Source organism: Triturus cristatus, chromosome 5_2 (assembly GCF_964204655.1).
Source record: "Triturus cristatus chromosome 5_2, aTriCri1.1, whole genome shotgun sequence".
Classification (NCBI taxonomy): domain Eukaryota; kingdom Metazoa; phylum Chordata; class Amphibia; order Caudata; family Salamandridae; genus Triturus; species Triturus cristatus.
Window position 1 is genome coordinate 223,992,931 of NC_140588.1, and position 13,128 is coordinate 224,006,058.

General features: G+C 46.7%; 1 protein-coding gene across 12 annotated transcripts in view; it reads right to left on the reverse strand.

Moving 5' to 3' along the window:
- The window catches only part of PTPRM (protein tyrosine phosphatase receptor type M), a 1,478,792-nt gene that overhangs the window by 1,083,311 nt on the left and 382,353 nt on the right, over positions 1-13,128 (reverse strand). For all 12 annotated transcript variants that reach the window (XM_085607017.1, XM_085607015.1, XM_085607014.1 and 9 more), the window contains exon 3: positions 1,286-1,557. In XM_085607017.1, coding sequence (XP_085463143.1) covers positions 1,286-1,557 — 272 coding nt within the window. The remainder of the gene's footprint in view (positions 1-1,285; positions 1,558-13,128) is intronic.

The window sequence follows — 13,128 nt, forward strand, 5'->3', positions numbered from 1 at the left end:
TGATCCCAAATACTGACTTCCAATGTCTGCTGGAAATATCCAAAATATCTTTTAGGTATCTGGGATGTACTGGGGATACTGGGAAATACTTTAAACACAATCTAAAAGGGGCAGATTATTAATGGAACCTGTAAGGTGAAAGGCAATCAAACAAATTAACAGAACACTGATTAATAACCCCCAAGAAGAAAAAGCAGGTGTGAAAGTGAAATGGAAGACAGATCTGTGGCTCGTTGGATGGCTCAGATTGGGTGGAGGCAAAGTGACGTACCAGAGAAGCTGCTATATGGGCTGGCTGCCACTTAATGGGACTCCAGCTTTTGAACTGAAAATACACTAACACAAACCATGTACAAGTGGGCATATGGGGTGATCATCCGCCATCAAAGTATTACAAAAATTACTTTGGACACTGGTAGGGTGGTCGCTAGGCATAACCTCACTAGATCACCCCTGAAGCTTCAGGACAGGTGTGGTATTATGGATTAGTACATGATCGCTGAATGGGAAAAATACAAAAGTATGGGATTCAAAGGCACATTCTCAAAGGGGTTTAACAGTAGGTAACACCTCGAAGGGTGGCAGCATCCCCTTCAGTACACTAAGGCTAAAACAGGCACTGCCCTTGTTAGCATCCATCCTTAACAGTGGAAAAACCTGAGTTGGACACTGATTGATTTGTATAAATAGATATGGGGTCAGCAGGGTAATAAGTGGTTGTCTAATAGCTAAAATCTGGTGACCACTAATGACTGAGTCAATTTATGAATAAGTACAAGCAAACCTCAAAGAGATACAGAGACAATATTTGAATCGGCCTATCAGGAGAGAAGGTACATTAGCCACAATGACAATGCTGCAATTCGGAATAAAAAAAACCAAAAGGACGGAGATATTCACAACTTGGGCAGAGACCTCGTGGTGATCCTCTTTTTAGCTAGGGAGCCATTTTCGAGTAGCAAATAAACACAAGCAAAAAATGCAGCTAAATTCTTGCACTCACGGTCTCATGGCAGACGGTGCACTAAACAAAATGCACAACTGCTTTTCATTGCACACAGAACGACGTAAATACACATATATCAAAAGCCAACGGAGACACAGCCCTGGCATTCGACGGGTGACGTTTGTCATTGCGGGCTGGTATGAGAGAAAAGGCAGCTTTTATTCTCATCTTTTCAGAAGATATTTGTGCATGCCACGGGAAATACATACATTGTCATCATAGTAAGTGGCACTTCTCAAAATACTACATCTGCAGTGGAAAATCAAAAGCGCAAGATACCTGGTAGAAATGAGGCCAAAAGATGTTAATTGCCAGCTCGGCTCTGTTCCACCTGCCGCTGGCACCGCTGGACACGTTCCAGACGGGGCTCCCAATGGGGCCATTGTTGACCTTCACGTAAACGTTCAAGAGGCCAGGGTTGGATCCGCTCTTGCTTGAAACAAAGTAATGGAAATCGATGCAATGGGTGTCGTTTTCCTTAAGCTGGGGTAACAGAAGGTGGGCTTTCTGCCCTGAAAACCTCCCTGAAGTGTTCACCAGCATGAAAGACCCTAGAACGAAAAAAAAATAGAATTAATGTTCACAAATCATTAGGCTGCAAGGCAATGTGCTTAATTCACTGAAAACCAGATGGCAAAAAAAGGTAAAATATATAATTTATATGACTGTCAGGATCTATTTCCTAAGAACGTGAAAATAGCAACATTTACTTGTTTTCCTTGGAAAAGCACTCTTTAGTCAATGTTAGTGGCACTGTTACAAAATAGACTTAAAAGGGGTGTCGGTATATTGTTTGACATTTGAGCCCCTGTATTTTTTTATATTTTATTTATTTTCTCGTGGACTTTGTTTTCAAAGCAGTTCGCCTTTTACAATGGTACGAGGTGCATGCTATGTTGTTCCTGAAGCACATCTAGTCCTAGTCAATGCCCCTCTTTTCTTCTCGTTTTCTTGCGTCACCATGTGCATGGCAGGCACTGCACTGGGTAATTTGTGTCACTTTTGACATGGTATGCCCGGTTTCTTCCTATTCGTACTCTTAGTCGATAAACTTAATTGAGAATGCTTCTTGAATGCCCGGCAGGTGAGGTGCAACCACAGCACCAAGACCGCCCTCCTCACTGCCACTGACAAAGCCCGTGACCTCCTCGACTGAGGCAAAACTGCAGCCCTCAACCTCCTGGCCCTTTTGGCTGCCTTCGATACTGCCTCTCACCACACCCTATGCACAAGACTCCATGACCCCGACATCCTCGACAAAGCCCTGGAATGGATCCGCTCCTTCCTTACCGGCTGAACACAGAGCCAGACTACCTCCGTTCCTCTCGGAACCCACAGAGATCAGCTGCAGAGTGCCTCAGGGCTCCTCCCTGAGCCCTGCGCTTTTCAACATCTACATGGCCCCGCTCGCAGCCATCGTCAGGAACCAAGTACTCAACATTGTCTCCTATGCCAATGACACCCAGTTGATTCTCTTCCTCACCAACGAACCCGCAATCGCCAAGAAGAACTTTCACGAAGGGATAAAGACAGTCACTGCCTGGATGAAGTGCCCAGTGCGGCCACACCGGTTGCACTGCCCTAAAGCCGCCCCTGTCAATGGCTCTGGCAAAGGCTGCCCAAAAGTAAAGATTTGGGGTTGTATTTCTGCAGAGTGCGACTCTCCCGCTCACCTCGCATCTTTTACCTTACTTTCGGGTATGGTTTCAATGGGCAGTATAGGCTAGTATCTAGGAAAGTCAGGATTCATACTAATGACATAATACAAATTGAACTAAAACAGCCACAAATTGTAACCAGAGCTAGACAAATCATGAAGTCTAAAATTGTTATAAAACGATTACATATTGTTGAAGAATGTCATGGATTTATATTTTTTGTCCATCATTGATAATATGCAAAATGCATTTTCACACACAATTTTATACATACAGACTAAATTAACTTAATTTTAAAGAATTTCTTATGATGTTAGAAGTGTATTTAGTGATGTATTTTAGTTAGGCAACATTTCTCTGTAAAATGCTGTCTTGTATAAGATGGAAGTCAATTCTGTCACTCACTCATGCTTACCTTTCACCCCCACGATCATCCTCTCCCCACAGGCTGAAGTCATAATAGTTTACTTTTACTGCTATTATTGCCCTGCTCACCGTGAACCCTCTACAGTTCGGATGTAAATTGCAACATGCAACTACATCTTCCGTTTCTTCACTGGAGCTATTCACTCAAATGTTTCTTGTTTGTTCGCACATCTCCGGATGAAATTAGCATAGAGGGTATTTAATAATTATTCAAGAAATAGTATTGTGCTTAGATGTTACTGTAATATTTATTTTTCATGTGCTTTAATTTGCTGAAGACATTTTACATTTGCTCACACCACAATGATTCTGCAAAAGGTATGATTTTCTATGCAAGAATTCTGGATTTTTGGGGTGAGCCAGAAGGCATTCTGTAGTATTCTTGTGTTATGATTCATGCCCTATGTACCTTGTCCTAGCTGCTCAGCCTGTGTGTGTGTTCTGTATGGAATGTTGGTGAATGGGCCATGAGTGGAATGCTTGGGTAACCGGATGAGTGAGGGCAGTTGGTGGATGGGGCTGAGCAGCTAGCAGGCTGCTCCTGGTGGGGCTGTCCTACAGCACTTATACACCTGCTGATGAAACTTTATGCTACCTGTTTACTTACCTAAATAAACCTACTGACTAAGTTACTACATACATTTTGGCGACGAGTTGGAGACGTCCCCACTCTCTACGGTTGGTACAAGTAGCCTGAAGAGACTTCAAGATGCCTTCTACAGCATGTTGGGAAGAAGAAACAACAGGGAGAAGACGACAGACACTAACAACAAGGACAGGACGCAAGAAGTATGAGTCACCTGTAGCTACACAAGAAGATCACTTGAAACACTTTATGTTGCAAAGGGAACTAAGGAAATTGGTACAGCGCGCCGTGCAGCCCCACCAGTGTCCATTACAGCGGACAGCCCCTACTCAAGTGTGCTGTACCCCGTTTCAAGTGGCAACTACATCAAGTTCTGAGACTTTAAATGCAATGAGCCACTTCTTTTACTTCATGGATGCTGCGGAGAGTGAGCCTTCAAGTACAGTGAGCCACTATTTTTATTTTGTGAATGCTGCGCAGTGTGTGACTCGCATGTACATTTTTTCTCAAACAAGTCTTACAAACTTTACATCTGTGTGCCTTATTTCTGCCTGCGATGGAACAGTGTTCCATACACACTGGGACTTGCACAGTGTCACGTATGGAGGTGCGCAAACAGAATTATATGGACTTTTCAATCGGATTCACAAGCTATTGGGTGTCTTTACACTAGCAGTAGCTGACAGAACAGTAACAAGTGTGAGGGTGTGTTTGAGACCACACAGCAGCAATGTCTTCCAAACCCTTGGGGACAAAGAGAGGTGAGACATTATTTGTCCTTGATTTTTTATCTTTACTGAGACCTCTTGTCTGTGGCATTTTCTAACTGTGTTCAAATTTGATCTGTTACTGGTCAAATGGTTGAAACATTGTGGGTGAGACATTTTCTGTCTTTTATTTTTGGTTGTTGTTTGAGCCATCCAGATCACTGTGGCAGATAAACAGCTCTTACACGGATTTAAAAACGGAGGCGCGAGTCACAGTCAGCGTCCACACATTCAGCACAAGCACTTTTAAAGAAGATGTTACATTTAAGTTAAGCGTGTGCAACTTTACCTCCATAATCTAAGGTCCTTGTGTGACGTTGTTATCCATTCTGCCATCTGACGTTGTGGATTCTTCACAGCATTGTGCTACTGAAGGACGCTCTGCAACACAAACGCGCCGGGAGCCTTCCGGCGCGGTGTATCCTGCGTGCCGCCATTTTGTGTTTGGTACCTCTACACATGCATCGGAGCCTCGTGGCGTTCTATTGTGTCCAGCACATTGGATCGCTTTCTGCCAACCACGTTTTTGTCATTAAAGGTAATTCAAAGTTGAAGTTCAGTGGGAACGTCGCTCTGTGAAGATCAGCTGCAGATGGTTTTGTGTGCACCTTGAAGTTACAGGTAGTCTCTCTCATCTTCATCACTGGTGCATGTGCATGACTGAAAACAGTGTACAGTCGTGGGTGCTCAATTTCTTATTGGACTTACACTTTAAAGGAACGTGTTTACAGGAGCATATAGCACTGGATCGTTTTGGTTAAGAGGCAGTAGTGTTTATAGAGACAGTGGACATTCTTCACAAACAGCTAGGTTACCACAGTGTTTGGCAGTTTGACTAGGACTGCTACATGCATTATACATGTGATGGAATCAACCCTTGGTGGGTGTCGCCATAGTGGATTTTTGCGGGTGAGAGGTTGCTCACCGGTGTGGAATATAGTTTAATGTTGTACTATAATTAGAGTTGATGTTGGTGTTCGTGATCACATTGTTTACACTAGTCTTTATGTGGTTGCTCCATGTGTTTCTGTGGGTTGAAGTCACTTTTGTTTCCCTTGCTGTGGGATAGGAATGGGTTTAAGTCCCCTATCCTCACTTTTTCAACTTACTGTATACCTTACTGTGCGATGGGAATGGGTTTCAGTCCCATATCCTTTTGTTTACATTTAACGCTTCATAAAGTATGCACTTCTTGGTCTGTTTTTGGTTGCACGGGTTCCATACCTTGTGTGCATAAGCCACCATGTGCCGCACGTTCAATTTGGTGCAAGAGTTCTACACCTTGTGTGCGTAAGCCACCATGTGCCGCACAATCAATTTTGTTGCAGGGTTTGTTACTGTGTGTGTAAGACACCATGTGTCGCACGTTTGTTTTTGTTGTGCAGGGTTTTGTCCTTGTTTGTCTCCTTACATGGAGAGCATATACGTAACGTTGTTGTCCCTTGTAGTTGGGGGCAGGACATTGGGTTTCAGTCCCTTTGGTCCACATGACTAGTCTCCTTTCATGGAGAACTTACATTTTCACATTTATTTTTCCTTATTAGAGGGGGGTGACTATTCTTTATCCCTTTTTCCTTCTTGTCTCTAGTTCCTTTCCCTTTCATGATGCGGTGTTCCCGTCATCCCTGGGTCTGGGCTTTTGACTCTGATTTTAATAGTTCATATCCATTTTGTGATGCGGGCGGTGTTTCCCTCATCTTTGGGTTGTGGGCTGTTTAGGTTTGTTGTACTTTCATGTTTATAGTTTTATGTTTTGCTTTTGTTATTCTTCTGTTCCATAGGGAAGAGATATGTAGTATTCTTGTGTTATGATTCATGCCCTATGTACCTTGTCCTAGCTGCTCAGCCTGTGTGTGTGTGTTCTGTATGGAATGTTGGTGAATGGGCCATGATTGGAATGCTTGGGTAACCGGATGAGTGAAGACAGTTGGTGAATGGGGCTGAGCAGCTAGCAGGCTGCTCCTGGTGGGGCTGTCCTACAGCACTTATATACCTGCTGATGAGACTTTATGCTACCTGTTTACTTACCTGAATAAATCTACTTGGATTACATCATACCAGCGTGGACTACATTACTACACATTCCTATTCAACTAGGAATGCTGTCCGATTTCTTTCTGTTTTTGCTGCCCATTGGGACATTGCTTATTTTCTGACTTTTGCATACTCAGTAGAACTTTGAATCTGAGTGCCTTTGTAGCATTGACTCTGTACTGCCTATTTTTTAAATTTTGTAATAAATGCTTTAACTTTACATTGATTTAGAGCTCAGTTATTAATTGGTACCCTTTAATTTAATCATTTATAATGATTTGTATTTTGATTGACTGATGCTTTGGTGGATGCCTAAATGTTTGGGCACATTGCCTCATTAAATTGAGGTTTAACACCGTCGACGATCCAGTAACTGTGGGAGATTTGGTTAAAGTAAAACTTTAGGGGTCTAAATATTGGGTTACCATTTGCACCCACATACTAACAAAAAGTTTTCAGAATAAATGTCAAAATAGAGAACCTAGCTTAGATGGGAAAGCTCCACTATACATTTAATAAAGGGGAAAGAAAAGTAACAAAATCAATCAGGTTCCAAGTAGTCACTATCGCAAAATTCAAGTAAAACAACTTGGAGACTATGGGGAGTGGAGGGATCAACTAATTATCGATTCCGGCTGCAGAACAACAAGCTATCTTGTCAAACACAAACTTAAAAGCAGATTATTTCAAAATTAGGCGAGCACTGAAAACCCAACTGTTGGGGCGTGGCCAACTGCCGACAGGGATGCCGCACGGTAGCCGAGATCTGGCGCGCCACTCCCGAAAAATCCGCATCAACCGTCCGGCCCCGGCCGAAACATCGCCACGAGGGGTGTCCCATGTGCAGCGTAGGCTCGCCTAGAAGTGTGCGAACTTTGGTGTTGATCGCGACTCCGGACACCGGCTCTAATTACGGCGGCCTCCCTGGGCGGAAGTGACACCTCACGGGGCGCAGGCGCAACGCAACACCGCGGCCTGGTCCGCGAGAGACTCGGAGGAGCCGGCCGGGTGATCTCCCAGTTTGACCTGCATGCTGCTGTCCTGGAGACGGCCTACACAACGGGAAAGCAGGTTGGTGGAATATCGTAGGTGGGATCGCCAAGGAACTTACTCGCTACGAAACCCCTCCTTTGAATGACTGTGTAGCTTCGGCACCGGGAGGTGGTGTGCCCGAACGAAACTCTCCGTGCCGACCCAATGCTTACTTTGGACGTCGCCTCTGGCGCATCGGCATATTTTGAAAGTATCGGGGGGCGCCACTATTTCTGAGGAAGCTGCGAGCCCCTGTGGTGCACGCACCGATGTCAGCCGCGGGGGCCCCTCGGTCCCACGCAAACTCCCGGGATTGAATGCTGGCCATCCGATAGAGACAGTGGAGGTCGCTAAGCCACCAGGTGGATGCGAGGACACTGAGGCACTGGATTAAAGGACCTGGGAGCATCTGGGGCACTGTGGGACATTAGAGGAGTGGCGCAGATTGAGATTGCGCAATACACGGGGAACTGCTGCAGCTACTATTAAGAGGCCTGTTCAGGAACCATAGAGCCTCGTGATTGAAGCAAGCTGCTCCTGGTCACAGTGTTGCGTGTCACAAGGAGCTGGAAGCGCAACTCACGGAGAAGAAGTGTGTAGCTGTCGCAGCATCACTGAACAAGGGTGTCGCCGCTGTAGCTGTCGCATTGCACTGTATCACGAGAAGCGCCCCACAACACCGAAGAAGCGCGTCGCCGTCGCAGCCAACGTAGCTGACGCATTGCACCGCATCAAGAGAAGAGTCTCGCATCGAGGAAGAAGCGTGTCGCCGTCGCACCTGTCGCATCTTGGATGACGCCGCTGTAACTGTCGCATTGCACCGCATCGAGAAAAGCGCCTCGCACCCACGGAGAAGAGTGCCGCCGTCGGAACTGCTGCAGTTATCACATCGAGCGGAAGCGTCTCGCATCGCTGGAGAAGAGTGTCGCCGCCAAAGCCACTGTAATCGCATCCCTGGACAAGGGTGCTGTAGCTGTAGCTGACGCATCGAGATGAAATCTCTCGCAACATCGAGAAGCGAGCCGCATCAGGAAGATCTTCACATCTTTATTTCTTTGTACCAAACTTTCATCGTATCAACATCGTTGCAACACTTTCGTTGCCCTGCGTGTTGCATCTACAGGTACATTGACTTAAAGTGTTGCATTTAAGAACTAAAGAGAACTAAGCTAAAACTTCCATTTAAAGTAACAGTATTGTGGATTTTTGTCGTTTATGGTCTTGTGGTAAATCTATATAAAGAATACTTATATTTTATATAAAACTTGTGTGGTGTCCATCTCTAGTGTTGTCACTTGATTACTTTATGTGTTCACAAATGCTTTACACACTGCCTCGGAGATAAGCCGGTCTGCTCGTGCCAAGCTACCAAGGGGGTGAGCAGGGGTTATTTTAGGTGTGTACCCCCTTAACCTGACTAGAGGCAAGGGTCCCTATTTGTCAAAAGTGCATACCTATGCCAACTAGAGACCCCCAAGTCTAACACCAGCCAAACTCAGAATTGAAGCAGATGGAAAACTGTGGTTCTTTACTAGGCCTGAGGAAGCTTGGGACTGGCTGGGTGGCTGGTGCACTGTGGGCAAGAGACATCATAAATCTGCTCCTGTGACCGGAAGTGCCAACGAGTGGCACCAGCAGAGACGGTCCCCACATCCCTCGGATTCGGAGTCACGCAGCCCTCCGGGATGATACAGTAAAGTGGGCTGCTTCGGGGACTGGCTGGAGTTTTATCTGTCGCCCTCAGGAAATGGGGACTGTATGTCTTAGCCCTGTTGTGGTTTCCTTGGAGCTTCTTGTTGATTGTGTTTGCATATTATCGATCCTCCGAACTCTACAACTGTTAGTGTTGTGGGTTTCTCATCTTTATGTTATGTGATATTTTGATTATGATGCACCTCGGGGATTTCGGACGGGGTTGGATATTTTGTTTAATATTTGTGTCTTCTGGAGTGGGGTTGGGCACGTTCCTGGAGTTGGAAAGGGTGGGCGACAGGCACTCTGCAAGTTGGGGGTGGCGGGCGGTTTCTGACCCGTTATGCAGGGAGGCAGGGAGGGGGGGGTTTCACTGGGGAGGAGGGGGGTGTTATTTATGTTGTGTTTTCTTGGTTTTGCATCGGTACCACTTAATGACTGGTTTTACTAAGTCAACATGGGCCCCGCAACACTTAAACAATGTGAGGGCCACTTACGCAACCTTGGGCAGTCAATGTTACTCAGCTATGTGAGGGAGGACGGGTCTGGGAACCCCCACAGGGGTGAATATATAAGACTCTTTCTACTTCTTGCTGACTGGTGTGATGACAAGTGGCTTAACCCTTAATTTGTCCACATGGAACATAAACGGCCTTGGAAACAAGATCAAGAGGGGTATTGTATTGCAGTATATAAAACGCCAGGAGTTTGACATGGTGTTGTTACGAGAGACACACTTGATTGGTAACTTCTGTGGGGCGCTGAATAGGAAAGGCCCTAAAATGGTGGCTCACTCTGGATTTACCTCAGGCTCCCGGGGAGTGGGGATTCTCCTACGTAACAATTGTCCGTACATTATTCATAATACCTGGACTGATGCGCAGAGCAGGTACGCAGCAGTGGCGGGCTCCTGGGAGGGGCACGCCCTCAATGGTACATCTGTCTATGCTCCCCCCGAGCTACAGCGACTGACACTAAGTGACATAGGCACCTTACTATTAGATTTACCTCTGGGGGTGCTGGTGGTGGTGGGAGACTTCAATCTCACGATGAATGGTTCACAGGACCGTCTGCCGCCAAGAGAGGACCCACTGAGTGGCTCGCTACTTTCAGCATTTGCTAACGCGCTGGGATTGGTGGACATTTGGCGCTGGCTGAACCCGATGCACACTCACTACACATTTCAATCGAGGGCACATGGTATCCAATCCCGAATAGATTATATATTCACCCACGCCCAGGATGTTCATAATTTTGTCAGCACCGTCCGCCTTACCCGAGGGATCGCCGATCATTCGCCAGTTTTTACGACTTTTGGGATACAACAGAATAGACGTCCCGGCACCATTAGAATTCAGCCGTGGGTCTTAAAGATACCTCAAATAAGAAAGTCCCTTCAGAAAGATACTGAATATTATTACACTGAAAATGTGGCATCCATTGACTCTGCAGTGACAATATGGGGGGCATTCGGAGCGGTCATACGGGGTAGGGCATTATCGTTGACAGCGGGGTATAGGGCAGAGCGGGCCAAGAGGGTGTGTGAACTGGAAGCGGATATGCTAAAACTTGAGCATGTGCTGGCACAAACCCCAAATCAGGTGGACCAACACTGCCTTACGATTAAGCGTTAGGATTATAAACAACTTCTCTTAGAAAAGGCCACGTTGCGGTCTCTGTCTTCCCGGCATAGAATTTATGAACAGGGTGAGAGGACAGGCTAACTATTGGCATGGCTGGAACGAAGAGAACAAGCGTCACGTTGGGTACCTGCGTTAATCAGCCCCGACGGTACTCTTCTCACTGATCCTCAATAGATTGCTAATAAATTTACATCTTATTTCGAGGAAGTCTACACTGTCTCACAGGCATCACAGTCACCGCAGTCGGCCGCCTCCTCGTGAATATCGAGGTGGCCAGTATCTCCCCGCAGGACAGTGAGGCCCTAGAGGCGGACATCACGGAGACGGAGATTCAGAAGGCCATACATGGCGTCCATTCTGGAAAGTCGATGGGTCCCAATGGACTACCCATCGAGCTTCTTAAACCCATGACAACTATCCTTGCGCCCCACCTACTGAATCTGTATAACGAATGCTTTGCGTCGGGTGTCCTACCGGCGGATATCCGCACGGCTGCGATAGTAGTCATAAACAAACCAAACAAACCAGAGGTAGATTGTAAATCGTATCGCCCCATCTCCCTCTTGACCGTGGAGGCTAAGATCCTTGCCAAACTCCTGGCCAATCGACTCCTCCCCTATATTGTAGATTTGGTACATCCGGATCAGTCCGGGTATATGCCAGGGAGGAATACGTCCCGAAACCTGCGGCGGGTGCATGGGGCCCTCGGCAGGATTCATACCATCGAGGAAGAAGCTATCCTGTTATCTTTAGATGCCGCCATGACATTTGATACCATAGAATGGGATTTTTTGTTTGCGGCATTGGCCCGTATGGGCTTCGGGCCCAAGTTTATCCGCTGGATTAGGCTCCTCTATACGCAACCCACGGCACATGTCGTTGTTAACAACCACTGCTCGACTACTTTTGCCCTTCATCGGGGCATGAGGCAGGGTTGCCCTCTGTCCCCCTTCTTATTTGCCATGGTGTTGGAGCCCCTTGCTGTCTGGATTAGGGGTGACCCGGAGACACGTGGAATCAAATGGACAGCGGCTCACGATGATCGAATCTCGCTTTATGCGGATGATATCCTTCTGTACTTTGCTTCTCCTGCGCGGTCTCTGAGGCGGGTGCTGCATATTTTCCATATTTTTGGAGCTCGCTCGGGTTACAGGATAAATTGGTCCAAGTCCCAGATGTTTGTGTTGTGGGGCTCCCCCCGGCCAACCCTTGGGGATATGAGATCCCGGTGGCACTCGGAGGCTTCCGCTATTTGGGCATTTTTGTAACCCCTTACGTTGACCTATTCAATGAACGCAACCTGTTGGGGGCCTCTGCAGCATTTATAATCAGACGTAGCCCACTGGCGTACCCTTCCTCTTACTCTTTTGGGGCGCGCATCCCTGTTTAAGATGCTAGTGCTTCCGCGTTTCCTCTACGTGTTACAAAATACTCCCATTCCAGTTTCTGAATCCTATTTTGCCCACATTGACAGCACAATAAGGAGTCTTTTATGGGAAGACTGTGCACCGCGGAGCGCGATGAATAAGCTAACCATGGGCTGGTATGATGGCAGTGTGGGGTTGCCGGATTTACGTCTATACTATCAGGCCTCCCAATTAATTCCGATCAACAGGAGGGTATCCGGCACGCATGACGATCCCAGTTTCTGCACAGATCATTGGCTAATGGGACAGCGTGGTTATAATAGGGTACTATATAGCAACCCCCGTAAGCTCCATTTAACTGGAACTACGGCCCGATCAGTGGAGACTTGGCATACAGTTACTGGTAAATTGGGATGGAAGGGACGACTGACTAAAGCGACGCCTCTGTGGGAACCGGATATCCTGGGACGCCTTAGTCTATGCCCGGGATTTGATAAATGGGATACAATTGGTATATCCAAGGTTGGGGACATATGGGTCAAGAGGAGACTCACATCTTTTGCTGACCTCCAGTTAAAGTTCCAATTGGCGCCGTCTGAAGCCTTCAGATATTTGCAGATTAGTCACGCAGTCTCCTCCGCTTTGCCTAGGAATGCCCCTCTCTCCGACTCTTCCCCCTTGGAGGACCGGTTGTTGCTGGACCCAATGGATAGCAAAGCTATTTCGCTCACTTTTAAGAAACTAGTTAATAATCGTGCAGATCCTATGATAAAAGAGAGGACTAACTGAGAGGCAGACCAGGGAAGCATAGATGATGATGACTGGCGAGATGAACTGGCCTCCCCTCGGGAGGTAGCTATTCCCATGTGCTTCCGACTCATCCAGCTGAAAGTGCTCCATCAGGTCTACTTTGACGC